The sequence below is a fragment of the Argopecten irradians genome, chromosome 3, assembly GCF_041381155.1.
Source record: "Argopecten irradians isolate NY chromosome 3, Ai_NY, whole genome shotgun sequence".
Lineage (NCBI taxonomy): Eukaryota > Metazoa > Mollusca > Bivalvia > Pectinida > Pectinidae > Argopecten > Argopecten irradians.
The window spans coordinates 42034106-42054558 of record NC_091136.1 but is presented as its reverse complement, the minus strand read 5'-3'; the positions used below and the strand labels follow the sequence as shown (position 1 = coordinate 42054558).

The window sequence follows — 20453 nt, the reverse complement described above, 5'->3', positions numbered from 1 at the left end:
AGTTCAATAACATTTTAGCCAATGAGAAAAAAATGAGACGAAAGTATCAAAAAAAAATTACATGTGCTGCTATTTAAGTCTATCTCATCTACTGGAAGCAATTTGTTATGAGAATAATCCATTGTAAAGATATCAGGTGCAAAAAGAAAAAAAAATCGGTAACGCTTCTCATAAACAGATCCTCTCTATTAATGAGAAAGCAAGGGTTCTTGCCATGAAAACACCTTACTGCATACCTCCAACCTAACACAAAGGAAATGCCTGGGCAATAACCTTTACTTAACTCATCAATTGTTGACTTGACCTTGCTCATACACAAAACCCCCAAGGAAACAGTAGTATGTAGCAAATAGCTAATCACTTGACTAATTTTTATACACATCTTTGTTGGGGTTTTTTAATCGTCATAATATAATAGTTAGTTTTCAGACTTTTTGTGCTGTAACGGAATGACTGTCCTGTAGATTTTATCTAATTTTCCTTGTATGATTATAACTTCTAATTGATAACATAATTTGTCTGACATTAATCAACATTTCAGATATGAAAAGATGTTAATATGGCAATTTTGGAATATTTTCAAAAACAATTTCGATTATGTTTAATCTTAATTTTCTATGTAAAATATATCTGTTGATTCTATTGTAACAGGGCTGGTTGTTTTTACCAGGATGACACTATTACAATTTGTTATTCCAGTTCATACTCAACACCAAAACATCATTGCCATGACAATGATCATCTGATTCTGCTGGGTTTCCTGACACTTACCCGCACTTTGGGCACAACTCTTCGCATACACTCATCATGACTCTCGGTGTCTCTAAGAAGGTCGGGTAGATTATGAATGACACTTATCCGTTGAACTTCCTGGCCAGAGCTACAACACAAACAGAAAAACAAACATTAGATTGGCAGTTATACATGAAAATAGAATAAATAATTTTTTGTAGAAGACAATCAAACTTCATTATGCTTAGATGTTGTATATTCATTTCCTCTACTAGTATGACATATTGAGTTCACATCTTCTTTTAATCATTTTAGATATAATTACTGATTGTCTCTTTCATTGCTAAGATTTGTGACTGAGCATTGATGAATTGTAACCTTGTTACCTTGATAATATTAACAAAGTGCAGTCCTTATACATGCATATATACTAAATAATTTTAGATCTTAAAACAACTTACCATAAAAGTACACATTTATTTGATGATCTTATTTATTTTTTTCATTTTTTTTTTCACAGCAGAATTTTTTTTCAAAACTACTTTTGCTCTTAACTTTGATTGCACAGAATATCAAAGTATATTAAATCCACTTATATCTATACCATTTTTAGTCTCATATTTCTTTTATCATAATGTACACATGCACTTTTCAATGCAAACAATATGTGCCCTGTATAAATATATCACATACAGAGAGGCAGGACTAAACGACTCAGTATTGTGAGGATACACAAGGTCACAAAGTATGCCATGCCTCTATGTAAACTATGTGGAGACTTTGGGCCAAATGTTGAAATCCAAAAGGAAAACATTCAAGTTGTACTCTAAGAATTAGTTAACAGACTACTTATGGGCCCAATATCAATATTTGATCAAAGTCCTATAAATACCGAACTTGACACTATTTAATTAAGAGGCCCAGAGGGCCTGTATCGCTCACCTGGTTTGTAATGCCAAGTAATGTTCTGAATACAAGTTCATTGTTTATTTTCTGAAGGAATTTGAATATTAACCTCTAATTCTCCTATTGGGCCCCACTTTTTCTGCTCCAGGGGGTCAAAGCCAAAATATATACGAATTCTGTTAACCCCAAGGATGTTTCTGGCCAAATTTGGGTGGTACAATCCATACAGAACTCTAGGACAAGTAGCGATTTTTAGGATTTACCTCTATTTCCCTTATCTGGCCCCACCCCTCATGCCCCCAGAGGGTCAGAGCCAAAATTTATACAAGTTCTGTTCCCCTTTCCCCAAGGATGTTTCTGGCCAAATTTGGTTACAATCCATGCAGAACTCTAGGTTTGGTTTGGTTTGTTAAGTTTTACGTCCTATTTAACAGCCATGGTCATGTAAGGACGTGCCAGGTTTGTTGGTGGAGGAAAGCCGGAGTACCCGGAGAAAAACCACCGGTCAGCGGTCAGTACCTGGCAACTGCCCCACATGGGATTCGAACCCGCATCCCAGAGGTGGAGGGCTTGTGGTAATATGTCGGGACATCTTAACCACTCGGCCACCGCGGCCCCAGAACTCTAGGACAAGTAACGATTTATAGGATTGACCTCTATTTCCCCTATTGGGCCCCGCCCCTCCTGCCCCCAGGGGGTCAGAGCCAAAATTTATACAAGTTCTGTTCCCCTTCCCCCAAGGATGTTTCTGGCCAAATTTAGTTACAATCCATGCAGAACTCTAGGACAAGTAGCGATTTATAGAATTTACCTTCATTTCCCCTATTGGGCCCCGCCCCTCCTGCCTCCTTGGGGTCAGAGCCAAAATTTATACAAGTTCTGTTTCCCTTCCCCCAAGGATGTTTCTGGCCAAATTTGGTTACAATCCATGCAGAACTCTAGGACAAGTAGCAATTTATAGAATTTACCTCTATTTCAACTATTGGGCCCCGCCCCTCCTGCCCCCGGGGGGTCAGAGCCAAAATGTATACAAGTTTTGTTCCCCTTCCCCCAAGGATATTTCTGGCCAAATTTGGTTACAATCCATGCAGAACTCTAGGACAAGTAGCGATTTATAGGATTTACTTCTATTTTCCCTATTGGGCCCCGCCCCTCCTACCCCTGGGGGGTCAGAGCCAAAATTTATAAAAGTTCTGTTCCCCTTCCCCCAAGGATGTTTCTGGCCAAATTTAGTTACAATCCATGCAGAACTCTAGGACAAGTAGCGATTTATAGGATTTACCTTCATTTCCCCTATTGGGCCCAGCCCCTCCTGCCTCCTTGGGGTCAGAGCCAAAATTTATACAAGTTCTGTTTCCCTTCCCCCAAGGATGTTTCTGGCCAAATTTGGTTACAATCCATGCAGAACTCTAGGACAAGTAGCGATTTATAGAATTTACCTCTATTTTCCCTATTGGGCCCCGCCCCTCCTGCCCCTGGGGGGTCAGAGCCAAAATTTATACAAGTTTTGTTCCCCTTCCCCCAAGGATATTTCTGGCCAAATTTGGTTACAATCCATGCAGAACTCTAGGACAAGTAGCGATTTATAGGATTTACTTCTATTTCCCCTATAGGGCCCCGCCCCTCCTGCCCCCGGGGGGTCAGAGCCAATATTTATACAAGTTCTGTTCCCCTTCCCCCAAGGATGTTTCTGGCCAAATTTGGTTACAATCCATGCAGAACTCTAGAACAAGTAGCAATTTATAGAATTTACCTCTATTTCCCCTATTGGGCCCCGCCCCTCCTGCCTCCTTGGGGTCAGAGCCAAAATTTATACAAGTTCTGTTCCCCTTCCCCCAAGGATGTTTCTGGCCAAATTTGGTTACAATCCATGCAGAACTCTAGGACAAGTAGCGATTTATAGAATTTACCTCTATTTTCCCTATTGGGCCCCGCCCCTCCTGCCCCCGGGGGGTCAGAGCCAAAATTTATACAAGTTCTGTTCCCCTTCCCCCAAGGATGTTTCTGGCCAAATTTGGTTACAATCCATGCAGAACTCAAGGACAAGTAGCGATTTATAGGATTTACCTCAATTTTCCCTATTGGGCCCCGCCCCTCCTGCCCCCGGGGGGTCAGAGCCAAAATTTATACAAGTTCTGTTCCCCTTCCCCCAAGGATGTTTGTGGCCAAATTTGGTTACAATCCATGCAGAACTCTAGGACAAGTAGCGATTTATAGACTCTATTTCCCCTATTGGGCCCCGCCCCTCCTGCCCCTGGGGTCGAAAATTTATACAAGTTCTGTTCCCCTTCCCCCAAGGATGTTTCTGGCCAAATTTGGTTACAATCCATGCAGAACTCTAGGACAAGTAGCGATTTATAGAATTTACCTCTATTTTCCCTATTGGGGCCGCCCCTCCTGCCCCCGGGGGGAACAGAGCCAAAATTTTATACAAGTTCTGTTCCCCTTCCCCTAAGGATGTTTCTGGCCAAATTTGGTTACAATCCATGCAGAAACTCTAGGACAAGTAGCGATTTATAGAATTTACCTCTATTTTCCCTATTGGGCCCAGCCCCTCCTGCCTCCTTGGGGTCAGAGCCAAAATTTATACAAGTTCTGTTTCCCTTCCCCCAAGGATGTTTCTGGCCAAATTTGGTTACAAATCCATGCAGAACTTAGGACAAGTAGCGATTTATAGAATTTACCTCTATTTCAACTATTGGGCCCCGCCCCTCCTGCCCCCGGGGGGTCAGAGCCAAAATTTATACAAGTTCTGTTCCCCTTCCCTAAGGATGTTTCTGGCCAAATTTGGTTACAATCCATGCAGAACTCTATGGACAAAGTAGCGATTTATAGGATTTACCTTCATTTCCCTATTGGCCCAGCCCTCTCCTGCCTCCTTGGGGTCAGAGCCAAAATTTATACAAGTTCTGTTTCCCTTCCCCAAGGATGTTTCTGGCCAAATTTGGTTACAATCCATGCAGAACTCTAGGACAAGTAGCGATTTATAGAATTTACCTCTATTTCAAACTAATTGGCCCCGCCCCTCCTGCCCCCGGGGGGTCAGAGCCAAAATTTATACAAGTTCTGTTCCCTTCTCCCCAAGGATGTTTGTGGCCAAATTTGGTTACAATCCATCCAGAACTCTATGACTAGTAGCAATTTAAAGGAAATGTTGACGGACGGCCGGTGACGGACGGACAACGGCGACGGACGCCGTGCCATGACCTTCGGGCCAGGTGAGCTAAAAATTGTTTTTCAATTTGATTATCAAATATATATGTATTTTTTGTTATTATTGAACAGTCTTGATTTTCTACCTTGCAGAAAGTGTTCAATGTTTTGAATATTTACCCTTTAAACCTAACCATTTTGCCCAGAAGGCGGTAACTGTAGTCTAATTGTTATGTTCCCTACATGTAGGGCAGTACAGTTTTGTGTAGACAAATACCTGTTCACCATCTAATATCTGCAGAAACAACAAAGTCGTCAAACAAAATATTTCAATATCTAAGCTACAGGTTTTTGTTTAAACACTGACATATGACAATTTATTTTCGTGTAACATTTCAGTGTAATAAAATGTCATCATTTTTCACCTTTTCATGATGATGCATTTCTACTCAGATACAATTTTTTTCTTTGATATAGAAGTAATAGAAATACTTGGAACAAGTCTAGCCTAGGAAATGACAAAGGTAAATGATGAAATAGAAACAAACTGTTATTTTATTGATAAAGAGAACATACCAAAGTGTGAGATTTTAGTCCCCTATAATATGTAACATACCTAGTATCACTCTAATTATATTGAATAGTGGCTCAATTCAAACAAAAAACATAAACTTAAAAGTAGGAAATTATTTATATAATATTGTCAAATTTATGAAAAATTTCTATTGATAGATTTAAAAAAAAAAATGAAATTCTTCAAATATGGGTTATTGCATCTTATTAATCTTAGTTTTTGATCTCTTTCGATTGACAGATGTGGTGTTGATCGACGTATGGATTAGATGGTCTCCAGATATGGCCTTACTATTGACCATAAAACGGTATCTATATATTGAATTCCAATGAATCAACACGTCTAAAAACTATTAAAAAAAATATGCAATTAGAATCTTATTTCAGTTCTTATCCCCATGACATTAAATGGTGTTGGTTTGGCATCATAAACTACTTGGAATGGAACAATTTGTGTCATATCACAAGCCACAGTCACCCTGATCCCATCAGGAACTAATTCAAATTTCCATCTGATAAGACCATGACATTAGGGGTTGGAATTCTGTGATGGATGAGTTTTTATATTGGTGCTGACCAGTACTAGTCCACCTCACTGTCCAGCCACTGTAACCAGCTGACGAGTGTAACCTTCCTTAGCCCTACATCAATATCCAGAGCATCGTCAACTTTTCAAAACTAAATGGACTTATAGATAGTTTCAGCTATATTTTTTTTAATAAAACAAATATGAATAATTTCAGATAACAACTTAATTTAACATTATAGTATAGAATTTAAATTAACAGAGAAGAAGTTGTGATAAATGTGAAGAAGCTGACAAGACCCATGCTGTAGGTCATCTCCTGATGAACCCTAGGATAATTAGACATGATTGTCACCCAAATAAATTAACTCTTGATTACAGTTGAATTGGACAGATAAATATTGATTTCACTAATCAAATCAAGACTAATTTGAGGGCTGGGTGTAACTTGTCCCACTTTTCCTTAATTGAGATCATCCGTCCCCAAGTTTGACTCTGTTATATTTCTCTAGACCATTTAGTTTAGAATAGATTGGAATCTGATGTAAAGAAAGTTCACACAAATTGATTTTCAAGTATTTTTTTCCAATTTAAATGCCATGTTCCAGCTAACTACTGCTTGAATGCACTGCCAATTGATAACAACCCTGCAGGTAGTATGTAAATGCGAACATTAAAAGGGATACATGATTTTATTCTAATAAAATACTCATTGAACATTTTGTATAACTTGATATGACATACACAAATTATTCAAAACTACACATTAAATTTTTTGTATTTCCTGACATGACACCTTATTTTATTGAAATATATTTTGTACCTACATGAAAAGGTTTTTAAATGACAACACCCATGTCCATGAGTGAGGATTAAGCTTATTAAAGACATAAATTCAATAGTTAGCTATCCTAAACATGTGCTAGGCTCTACGTTTTGATCATCTGTAGGCGGAGTTTGTGTCTTAATTTTTTGCCTCACATTCTGTAAGCTTGGTTAATGTCCATATTTGCCCTCTTGCTGTAAGCAAAATCAATGCCTTCATTTTACATGCCCAAATCACCTTCAGATTTCTATTGAGTTAACAGTTTCATCCATAGAGTTCATGCCCTCATTATTTTGCCCTTTTTAATTACTTGCCTGTATAGACTAGAGCCTAATTTTGATCACTTTAACTATGTTAAAGTCCTTATTTGACCTCACACTACCGATGGTTGCCCTTCTCATTCATAACGCCATAGACACAAAAAAAAAAGGAGGAAAAAAAATGAACGCCACATATGCAGAAAAAAAAGTGTACTATACCTACACATTCCTGCCTTAATTTTCCTGGATGTGTTTTGTGACTAACTCACTTGCCCTCATACTTAGATAAGGTTCTAATAGAATGCTAGCAATCATTCTTCTATAGATTGAAGGTTGTGTTAATGGCCCTGACATGTCCTCATAACTTAGATTGAAGGTTGTGTTAATACCCTCACATTAAGATTGAAGGGCTGAGTTAGCTTCACTAGCTTCACTAGCTTCTCATACTTCTTCGACTAGAAGGTTGGAGTTAATACCCTCACTCGCCCTCATACTTCTATAGAAACAAGAAGGTTGAGTTAATACCCTCACTCGCCCTCATACTTCTACAGAAACAAGAAGGTTGAGTTAATACCCTCACTCGCCCTCATACTTCTACAGAAACAAGAAGGTTGAGTTAATACCCTCACTCGCCTCATACTTCTACAGAAACAAGAAGGTTGAGTTAAATACCCTCACTCGCCCCTCATACTTCTACAGAAACAAGAAGGTTGAGTTTAATACCCTCACTCCCCTCATACTTCTACAGAAACAAGAAGGTTGAGTTATACCCTCACATTGACCCTCATCCCTCATACTTCTACAGAAACAAGAAGGTTGAGTTAATACCCTCACTCGCCTCATACTTCTACAGAAACAAGAAGGTTGAGTTAATACCCTCACTCGCCCTCATACTTCTACAGAAACAAGAAGGTTGAGTTAATACCCTCACTCGCCCTCATACTTCTACAGAAACAAGAAGGTTGAGTTAATACCCTCACTCGCCCTCATACTTCTACAGAAACAAGAAGGTTGAGTTAATACCCTCACTCGCCCTCATACTTCTACAGAAACAAGAAGGTTGAGTTAATACCCTCACTCGCCTCATACTTCTACAGAAACAAGAAGGTTGAGTTAATACCCTCACTCCCCTCATACTTCTACAGAAACAAGAAGGTTGAGTTAATACCCTCACTCGCCCTCATACTTCTACAGAAACAAGAAGGTTGAGTTAATACCCTCACTCGCCCTCATACTTCTACAGAAACAAGAAGGTTGAGTTAATACCCTCACTCGCCCTCATACTTCTACAGAAACAAGAAGGTTGAGTTAATACCCTCACTCCCTCATACTTCTACAGAAACAAGAAGGTTGAGTTAATACCCTCACTCGCCCTCATACTTCTACAGAAACAAGAAGGTTGAGTTAATACCCTCACTCCCCTCATACTTCTACAGAAACAAGAAGGTTGAGTTAATACCCTCACTCCCTCATACTTCTACAGAAACAAGAAGGTTGAGTTAATACCCTCACTCCCTCATACTTCTACAGAAACAAGAAGGTTGAGTTAATACCCTCACTCGCCCTCATACTTCTACAGAAACAAGAAGGTTGAGTTAATACCCTCACTCCCTCATACTTCTACAGAAACAAGAAGGTTGAGTTAATACCCTCAACTCGCCTCATACTTCTACAGAAACAAGAAGGTTGAGTTAATACCCTCACTCGCCCTCATACTTCTACAGAAACAAGAAGGTTGAGTTAATACCCTCACTCGCCCTCATACTTCTACAGAAACAAGAAGGTTGAGTTAATACCCTCACTCGCCCTCATACTTCTACAGAAACAAGAAGGTTGAGTTAATACCCTCACTCCCCTCATACTTCTACAGAAACAAGAAGGTTGAGTTAATACCCTCACTCGCCCTCATACTTCTACAGAAACAAGAAGGTTGAGTTAATACCCTCACTCGCCCTCATACTTCTACAGAAACAGAAGGTTGAGTTAATTACCCTCACTCCCTCATACTTCTACAGAAACAAGAAGGTTGAGTTAATACCCTCACTCGCCCTCATACTTCTACAGAAACAAGAAGGTTGAGTTAATACCCTCACTCGCCCTCATACTTCTACAGAAACAAGAAGGTTGAGTTAATACCCTCACTCGCCCTCATACTTCTACAGAAACAAGAAGGTTGAGTTAATACCCTCACTCCCTCATACTTCTACAGAAACAAGAAGGTTGAGTTAATACCCTCACTCCCTCATACTTCTACAGAAACAAGAAGGTTGAGTTAATACCCTCACTCGCCCTCATACTTCTACAGAAAAACAAGAAGGTTGAGTTAATACCCTCACTCCTCATACTTCTACATAAACAAGAAGTTCTACAGAAACAAGAAGGTTGAGTTAATACCTCATCGCCTCATACTTCTACAGAACAAGAAGGTTGAGTTAATACCCTCACTCCCTCATACTTCTACAGAAACAAGAAGGTTGAGTTAATACCCTCACTCCCTCATACTTCTACAGAAACAAGAAGGTTGAGTTAATACCCTCACTCCCTCATACTTCTACAGAAACAAGAAGGTTGAGTTAATACCCTCACTCCCTCATACTTCTACAGAAACAAGAAGGTTGAGTTAATACCCTCACTCCCTCATACTTCTACAGAAACAAGAAGGTTGAGGTAATACCCTCACTCCCTCATACTTCTACAGAAACAAGAAGGTTGAGTTAATACCCTCACTCCCCTCATACTTCTACAGAAAACAAGAAGGTTGAGTTAATACCCTCACTCGCCCTCATACTTCTACAGAAACAAGAAGGTTGAGTTAATACCCTCACTCCCTCATACTTCTACAGAAACAAGAAGGTTGAGTTAATACCCTCACTCGTCTCATACTTCTACAGAAACAAGAAGGTTGAGTTAATACCCTCACTCGCCTCATACTTCTACAGAAACAAGAAGGTTGAGTTAATACCCTCACTCCCTCATACTTCTATAGAAACAAGAAGGTTGAGTTAATACCCTCACTCGCCCTCATACTTCTACAGAAACAAGAAGGTTGAGGTAATACCCTCACTCCCTCATACTTCTACAGAAACAAGAAGGTTGAGTTAATACCCTCACTTGCCTCATACTTCTACAGAAACAAGAAGGTTGAGTTAATACCCTCATCGCCCTCATACTTCTACAGAAACAAGAAGGTTGAGTTAATACCCTCACTCGCCTCATACTTCTACAGAAACAAGAAGGTTGAGTTAATACCCTCACTCGCCCTCATACTTCTACAGAAACAAGAAGGTTGAGTTAATACCCTCACTCGCCCTCATACTTCACAGAAACAAGAAGGTTGAGTTAATACCCTCATACTTCTACAGAAACAAGAAGGTTGAGTTTATACCCTCACTCCCCTCATACTTCTACAGAAACAAGAAGGTTGAGTTAATACCCTCACTCGCCCTCATACTTCTACAGAAACAAGAAGGTTGAGTTAATACCCTCACTCGCCCTCATACTTCTACAGAAACAAGAAGGTTGAGTTAATACCCTCACTCCCTCATACTTCTACAGAAACAAGAAGGTTGAGTTTATACCCTCACTCCCTCCTCACAGAAACAAAATGGTTTACCCTCACTCCCTCATACTTCTACAGAAACAAGAAGGTTGAGTTAATACCCTCACTCGCCCTCATACTTCTACAGAAACAAGAAGGTTGAGTTAAACAATACTTCTACAGAAACAAGAAGGTTGAGTTAATACCCTCACTCGCCTCATACTTCTACAGAAACAAGAAGGTTGAGTTATACCTCATCCCTCATACTTCTACCAAGAGGAGTAATACCTCACTCATCATACTTCTACAGAAACAAGAAGGTTGAGTTAATACCCTCACTCCCTCATACTTCTACAGAAACAAGAAGGTTGAGTTAATACCCTCACTTCTCTCATACTTCTACAGAAACAAGAAGGTCGAGTTAATACCTCACTCGTCCTCATACTTCTACAGAAACAGAAGGTCGAGTTAATAACCTCACTCGTCCTCATACTTCTATATATTGAAGACTAATCATTCCCACACTTTATATTGAAGACTAATCATGGGTTCATGCCCTCACACATCTATAGATTGAAGACAATGTTATGCCCACACACTAAAGATGAAGTGTAAGTCTATGCCCTCACACTTCTTTAGATTGAAGGCCGAGCTGATGCCCTCAAACTGTAGATTGAAGGTTGAGTTAATGCCCTCATTTGTTTGCAGTGTTAATGTCCTCATCAGCCACATTAAATTACTGAGTATGATATAAAAAGCAAACAAGAATCTTATTTTCTGAAGAAGTTTAAATGAGTATAATTTCCCTAATGATGTCATTTGAACTTGTTATAATTTAAAGGCTTCAATATCCGATGACTTGCATGATCTGAAAATCTGACTGTGTAGTTAAGGGACACACTTATAATAAAGAAACAAATTTATTTAAAGTAAATAACATAGCAAGGTCAACATGTGGAAGGAGGCAAATTGTTTTTGAAATAAATAAATCATTCCAGGTATAGTAGGTAGATCAGAATGGTTTTCAAGTGCCTGTTGGCCTGACACCTCGTGGTACCTACAATAATATTGGGGCAGACTTCAAGTGTCTGTTGACATATGTTGGTACAAAAACCTTCACTATCAGAGAAAATGACATAGCTCTGGATGGAGTCCAAATACTTGTTTATACTTATACAGATAAAGCTTTACCTAGTGTGTGTAAACCGTTGTGGTCATTCATCTCCCGTGGGGGACAAAGTGGCCAAGTGGTTAAGGTGTCTGATATTCTACCACTAATCCACTACCTCTTGGTGTCTAATTGGTAAAAACATTTCTGGCATTCAACCACTAACTTTTCATCTTTAAGCCACTGTGGATACTTTCATCTAAAATCCTCTATGACTGAGTATCTTGCATTCTAATCCACCATTAGTCCTTTCCTTAGGATCACAATAGTCCATTGGTTAATTATATATAAAGTGTCTAATATTCCACTATTACAGTCCTCAAACTAGATCTTAGCCCCATTTGACAATTGATTAAACATCTCCTGACATTCTGTCTTTATCCTCCTTGGTTCTTCTTGCTCACCAGATCCATGTCTGCACTACCAAGTGTTGCTGTATGTGCATGGTTTTTGTTTGGGAGCTTGCTTTCCTCTAAAACCAAAACCTGACACCTAGGACATGTGGACTATTAACATTCTTGGGACTGAAAGGTTTAACAAGTAAGAACTAGATTTTTGTAACAAATACCTTGAAAATGCAGCTGATTAAGAATGAGATTTAACAAAATCTACTTTCACCAGGTACTCCTAGAAGCAATTAGGCTCACTTCTTCAATACCATGTAAAACTGAGAGTATATTGAAATTTGGCTATCTAGAGCACAAAATATCTAGTAAAATGCTCAGGTTGGAAACTACTTATACACAGTTGAGCAATAAACCCAGTTCAATAATACACACAAGCAGTAAAGAAATTAAGTACCCATCAAAAACCAAGAATCCTGCGATTAAATTCCTGCTGAGCCACAGAAGGTAGGGAGATCATTTGCCCTCATCATTATGGCCTGAATGATTGTATTCTCAGCTTACAAACTACTCTTCCCCTTCCCCACCCACTGTGACCTCCCATTCCTTGAAGGCCTCCTAAGCCTTTGAAGTAAGGTTGTTGGGAGGTAACCAGTCCCTATAGAGACATATCACCACTTGTTTGGGGCGGTCTGCCAACCAACCTCCCTTCCATTAATTATCTCATCATCCATTAAATTCACTTTATAATTTTTAACTTATTTTTATCTAATTCACTTTGGTATTTATTCAAGCTCCCTCTCCCAACATCACCACAATAATTTGTGGTTTTTCATCCATTACATCCTTCATCATTTTCCTTTACCTCAGTAACTATCATAATGTGTCAGCATTTTAATAATTAAGTACTGGAGCACAACTCTCTAATTGATTGAAATCATGATCACTCAGCATCATAAATGTTATAATCTTACATGTCTCATACCCTGTATTCAATTTCAAAATAAAAAAAAAAACACTTAAAATATTCTGATTATGACAGATACAGACAGATTGCCATATTATCTGATTATGACAGATACAGACAGATTGCCATATCATCTATCTTACAAAATAAGCAATTATTGAAAATTTCAAGTTTTACAACTGGTAATGTATTTATCAGTTTTTCTGGCAAGATAGGAACCAATTCATAAGAACCAAAATGCTTTGATGTAGGGGTTTTCATATGTTAATTCCTTACATCTTTTAGCAACTTTAAACAAGAATGCCAATGATATGGGTAGGGAAATCTTCCCATAATCACTTTTGGTAAAGAACTTAGGAAACCCTTGTTGTTTTGATTGGAAAGGTTTTAGATAGCAAAACAATCCAAGGTGTGTGTGTTGATGCTGAACAAAACTATTAGGTTATCAGGTTAATAAATCTCTACCATGAAACTAATCTGTTAAGTAAAAGACAAATACATCATTTTCTTTACTATGTGTGTTGGATATAGAGTAACACCAAAACAGCTGTTACAGAGATCTGAAGCAGCACTAGGTGATCCCCCCTCCCCAGAGTCTCTACCTCCATGATATAATGATAACATCAGATGTTCCTCATCTTCACCATGTAACTTTTTTTTCTCTCTACCTAGCAAAAACTGGTGTTCAACTTGCCATACAGCCATTAGACAATAGCCAGGTAATGTTAGAACAAGATTCTTCTCATTTCTTTAGACTTTTACAACTGGTAGCAGACGTGTTGTAATGACTGTCTACCACTGACTGCTTCTATAGGCTTGTAATTGACTACTCAGAAAGTTCTTCTGGGTACACGAAACAGTTAATTGGAAAGCCAAACATCGGTTTAGATATTGGACTGGCATTTTTTGAGAATCTTGGTGCTTTTTTAGATTTGGTTTCTCCCATCATCAACACTTTTGTCCCCTAATTAGTACCGTCAACAAGTATGATTAGCAGATAGATAAGACAGATGTACAGTTTATCAATAATTATAGGCATTGTACATCCTTTGACTTTCGGAGTTATTCTAATATAATAAATAATCAAGTTAAAACTATTTAACTTCACCAAAGCATACCAGGAAATATGAACACAATCAGATCTCCTACTCAGATTACTAAGTAATGTATTTATATGGTGAGTCAAGCCTGTCATGTATGTGACAACTCCTATATAATTTGTCAGTTTGATGCAGATAATCTAACTAAATCATGTAAATGAATAAGGAAATTTATCTAAAAGTTTGAAACCTAGCTCAACCTTTGGAACATGTTAAATCTTAAATCACTCTGTATCAAACATGGTCTTTGAGCTATAAAAGTTCTATAATTCGAGAGGTTCAAGTGAAATTGCAATTGAGAATAGATCTCAACAAAAGGCAAAAGTTAAAGAACACAAAGTTAAGAACAGCTTACATCTCATTATTTCAGATTATTTTTAGAGCAAAACTAAATCAAACAGCACGAGCACATTGACAAAGGATAATTAACACATAAGACTACAATTAGGTAGATTTGACGTTCATAAGGAAGATTGTCTTTGTAATTAGACTAATGGTTTTTGCACCACTATAACGACTATATATGGGTATACATATAAACTACAGTAGGAACATTTCAATCTTTGTCACACTGCATATTTTGTATTAAGACAAAGACTTGTATAGAGAAAGTGTTTTGTTCTCAAATATATCGTATTTTTTTTTATTTTGGATTCTCAAATGTAAAGTGTCACGTTTTTTATTGCTTTGTTCTCAAATATGTAGTGTGTAGTTTTTTGTAACCAATCTGCATCTGTATCAAACTGTTTCAAGACAAAATTGCTGATTACAAAATCTATTTGCTTTTGCATAGAAAGCTTGTAATTATAAACACTAGAAATCAATAGGCAAATTCAGGTAGTTAGAATGCAGTGACGATTTAACCAGACTACGATCAATGACAAAATTCTCTTCTGTCTCTGAACCAGTTTTGTTATAGGATCCAACTAGTTCAATAGCTGACAATGGAGTCTCCTGCAGCAGTGGTACATTTAATGAACATGCTGGTCCCATCTCAAGTGAAAGTGTTATATAACCTAATTTGTAGGGATGTAGAATAAGATGAATGATACTCGAGAAAAATCCATTCTGTTGCACCATCAACAGGACACATGATTCTCCCGTACTTATTTCAGAATAAATGTCAGAATGTTGTCTGTACCAACCTGTTTATTTAGTGTTTTATATCAGACATGCTCAAATTATAATCAATATTACAACATCACTTTCTATAACAGACATGAAATATCCATCATCCTTAGTCTCATCATTATCTTAACACAATATTAATATTCTCATGGCATATTGGATTGGATTCAAAATTACCTACAAACCCATCTGTTTTCACCAATTTGACACTCCCATGGTAGACTGAATATGACATGATAAAAATCCTGAAATGTGACCTGTAGATTGGTACCACATTGTCACATCTGGACACCACCAGGACTGACAAAGTCTTGGTTGACAGCCTGTGACCTGTAGATTGGTACCACCTTGTCACATCTGGACACTACCAGTACTGACAAAGTATGGAGTGACAGTCTGTGACCTGTAAATTGGTACCACATTGTCACATCTGGACACCACCTGTAGTGACAAGGTCTGGAGTGACAGTCTGTGACCTATAACTTGCATCAACCTGTCACATAGCACTGCCTCAGCAGCTAGCATTTAGCATTATGACCAATTTATTGGTTCATGTAATACTCTTGCTAATATCAGGTTTAAGAAAGGTGACCCTTAGTCACTTGTACACAGAAAAAAAAAATACCAGTCACATATATCACATGTCACCACTATTTCAACTCTATCCATCCCAAGTCCATCTCTGATCTTTAGGCTAACTACAAACCACAAAGTATTGCATGATCAACACCCATGTCCTGACAAATGGTCCTTCTAGCACAAAAATCAATAAAACAAAACAGTTTTGTTGACATCTGAACACGCAGACAACATATTAGGTTAAGTTGTGTTTTTTATGTCAAATATTACCAATATGCAGCCAATGAATTAGTGGAACACTTATTGACACTTAACTGCTATGATATGAATAATACAAATAGGAGTTAGGGACCAGACATAGGAGCTATATTGATTATGTATCAAGTACAGATATATAGCCCCGAAGTTAAGACAAAACATTGGACAAATAAATAAAGTCTGAACCTGGTGTCACTAAGCACAGTCTTCACCAAAATACTCCTAAAACTGTCAATAGATAATCTGGACCAAACCAAAATACCCAAAAATACCGTCTCTATAAAGAATCTGGACCAGTTAATTCATCTGTGGTCATAAGGACTAGAAAATCTAAAATTGTAAAAGGGGCAGAAAAACACATGGTCAAATACTCAAACCAGTTGGGTTACCTGGTTACTGATAATCAACCCGATCTAGAACTATAACAAAATTAGTCGCCATAACCAAACATTCTGATATCCTTAACAGAAATTTCTTTTATTACTAAAAAATTATTCCAAATACCACTTATTAAGTCAGATTAAAGACAGTATGGACCAGATACCCCTTAAGACAATCTCAACCAGATACCCCTTAAGACAGTTCCGACCAGATACCCCTAAAGATATTATGGACCAGATACCCCTTAAGACAGTCTCAATCAGATACCCCTTAAGACAGTTCCGACCAGATACCCCTAAAGATATTATGGACCAGATACCCCTTAAGACAGTCTCAATCAGATACCCCTTGACAGTCTTAACCAGATACCCTTGAAGACAGTCTCCACCATATACCCCTGAAGACAATCTCGACTACCCCTAAAGATAGTATGGACCAAATACCCCTAAAGATAGTATGGACCAAATACCCCTAAAGATAGAATGGACCAGATACCCCTGAAGACAGTCTCGACAAGATACCCATAAAGACAGTCTCGTCCAGGTACCCCTAAAGACAGTCTTGACCAGATACCATAAAGACCGTCTAGACCAAATACCCCTAAAGATAGTATGGACCAGATACCCCTATAGATAGTATGGACTAGATACCTCTGAAGATAGTCTGGACCAGAAAGCCTAAAGACAGTCTCGACCAGATACCTCTGAAGACAGTCTTGACCAGATACCTCTGAAGACAGTCAAGGCCAGATACTCCTAAAGACAGTCTCGACCAGATACCCCTTAAGACTGCCTTGACCAGATACCCCTAAAGACCGTCATGACCAGATACCCCTAAAAATGGTATGGACCAGATACCCATAAAGACAGTACCGACCAGATACCCATAAAGACAGTACCAACCAGATACCCATAAAGATAATATTGACCAAGTACCCCTTAAGACATTCTAGGCAAGATACCCTACAAGATAATTGATTTTAACACACAAGTCTGCATCATCTGTGTGGACTCCATACAGCATAACATGCTAATGAACTGCCTGACCAGCAGCTTAATGGCCTATAAAACTGGTCCATTTTATATTGATCAAAATAAAAGCTGCAGTTATTAGTGTGCTTATTACTGTCATCAGATATGTGTTGACCAGCTGTCCACATGGATCACTACATGAGCATGTCAGACTGACCCAACACAAAACTCACAACATACACAATGATCACATAGTAGAAATATAAAACATAACCTATAGGTATACTACAGTCCCCTAGAGGGTGGTGCCCAGCGGCTGACTGGCACCCTAACTAGGGTCATTATATAACTACTTACTCTGGGATGTCAACGCCAACCACCTCACCACAATCAAAAGGGTAACATTCTTCCTCTTCCAGAAAGAGTTTCACATTTTCACCAGTGCTGGATGGCTTGCATGAAAACACTTCTATTTCCTCCATATCATTTTGACATTATTCCTAGAAGTATTGATTCCGACTATAAGACCATTTTACAAAGGATATTTCCCACAACAACTCCAATATGTAGAAACACTGTCAGCTTGCTTGGGACTTGTGGCCCATTGGTTGTCACAGAACTAAACTCAGAGACAGAAAACACTTGTAAACACTCTGGTGTATTACACTGTCCCTATACACTAATGCGACCCACATTGATCAACTGTGTGAGCCATGCAACTGATGCTGAGTTTGGACAGAGAGCTAGTTATACACACTATGTAGTGTCCCACACATATGGGGAAAACCCCCAGTTTCTCCATTGGTTGTGAGAGGCCTAGCGATATCCCAGTTACCAGGAGAACAGGAAATGAATCACATATAGATACATCACACTACTACAACAATGGGTGTGTATACTACAACACATGTATCTCACACATCACACTAGGCACATGTAACCTGGCTTATGTTTTGTGTTTCTACAACTCCAGTATATAATCAGTGTATATAAAGTACATCATGATAACTAAGTAAACATTACTGTTACAAACAATAAATATTTAAGCCAAAATTTTTTTTATGAATGTTCCAGATTACATGACTGAAAAAAAGGTAGGTCAGAATTTATTTAATTTTATTTTACTTTTTTTTTTTTTTTTTGAGAAGGAGTTCAGTGGCTTTATTACTACATTACGAAGTAATTTGTCATTTAGGCTTTAGCTGGGTAGAAGTCTTTATTTCTCATTGCTGTAATTTAACTTTATCTGGATATGCTTAAAGCAAGTGTAAAAATCAAAACTGAAAACTTCACACACTAAATTTTTGTTCAGAAAAAGTGTGATAAAATAGCTAGGGTCGGAGGCAAAAGCAATTGTAAGTAGGGGTACCTGAAACATGATTTTTTTAATTATTTTTTTGCCTTATACCTCATGCTTCAGTACACAGCACACTTCAATATATAGCAAGTTTAATATACTCAGTACAATATTAGGTGGATCTCTTTTAACACTTCATATATACCTCACACATCAGTATACATAAAGTTAATGTATCTCACACTTCAATATAAAGTCAGTACCGTATTTTCCGGAGTATAAGCCGCGACTTTTTCCCCTGAAAATTGGGAGTGCGGCTTATACAGCAGTGCGGCTAATCTGTGGACGAAAACCAAAATCTGACGATGCTTTTGCATTATTATGTCGTGATTCACATGTGAAAATCGTAAGTTTTACTCGCCAGTTTTGTAAAGTTATACATCGAACAAATCACTGTAAAAGTGTTTAAAAGATAAAACATGCAATGAAAATATATTAAAGATGAAAATTATTACGTATCAGATGCATGTTCATTCGTAAAATTGTTGAATTCAAGGAAAATCCGCCGACTGAAACGTGTTTGTTTACAATCACAACACGATTGCGGTTTAATAAAGTTATACATAAAAAAAATCACTGTAAAAGTGTTTAAACGATATAATATGTGATGGAAATATAGATAAGATAAAAATGATAACGTACCAGATACATGCTCAATCGTAAAATTGTTTAATTCACGGAAAATCGCCCAGTGAAGCATGGTTGTTTAGTCACAACACAATGGCAGACTGATTTCGCTATCAATTTGCTGCAGGATTGTTTCCAAGAAAATAATAACTAAAATGTCAAAAATCATCAAATATCAAACAATAAGTTAAATATATTATTTAAATATTATGTGTGTGCAAGAAATGTCCGCAAACAGCAAGAAAACGATCTTCTGAATGACTGCTAACTTGCACACGTTTTACACTCGGTCAACATGTGTATTTCTCGGAATCCTATCACTGTGATTTCAATGAAATAATCAGCAATCAAGTTTATTCGTGTTTTACATGTTATATAGAACATTATAGCGATGTTATAAGCATCAAATAGTCTATAAAACATCATTTAATCGATCTCTGCAGCAGCAAACACCACGAGGTCTTAATCCGGAAGTTTACAAAAATAAGGCTTCGGTGAATTGCATCATGGGATACCTAGCTAACAAACAGTGGAAGAACACTCTAAACAAAGTCGATTGATACAGTAACTCTCTACACAAATACATATTTAATACACAAAATATATCAGAAAAGAAATATAATCCATTCCTATGCATAACGTTACTGAAGAAAGTATTTTACAGGCGTACTGTAGTAAGCATGACCTCAAACTTGCACACATGTTAGTTAGGGCCTACACATATGTCGGTCAACAGGGGAATTTCCCGGAATCCCGTCGCAATGATTTTATTGAAATAGTCAGCAATCAAGTTTATACATGTCAATCACGTGTAATTTAGAACATTACACCAATTGTAAAACATCGAACAGTCATATTAAAATCATTTAATCGATCTCTGTAGCGGCAACCATCACGAAATAATATCTGGAAGTTTACAAAAATATAGGCTTCGGTGAATTGCATCATGGGATGGCAACTTGACAGAGAACACTCTAAACGAAGTCAGTTTTATGTTAATGATGCAAGCCTTGATAATACAGTAATCCTTTACTCATCAATATAATAAATACGCGAATT

The 20453-nt window shown here is 37.8% G+C and overlaps 1 protein-coding gene across 14 annotated transcripts in view; it reads right to left on the bottom strand.

Annotated features, from left to right (window-relative positions):
• LOC138318645 (serine/threonine-protein phosphatase 4 regulatory subunit 4-like) overlaps positions 1 to 20453 on the bottom strand; it is a 103705-nt gene that overhangs the window by 56154 nt on the left and 27098 nt on the right. For 13 of the 14 annotated variants that reach the window (XR_011207898.1, XR_011207899.1, XR_011207900.1 and 10 more), the window contains exon 3: positions 772 to 880. Coding sequence is in view for 11 of the 14 variants with exons in the window: in XM_069261201.1 (XP_069117302.1) it covers positions 772 to 880 (109 nt within the window). In the remaining 3 variants the exon portion in view is untranslated. Of the gene's footprint in view, positions 1 to 771; positions 881 to 17767; positions 18292 to 20453 lie in introns of those variants that run through there. The other variant, XM_069261203.1, reaches the window with a different exon arrangement.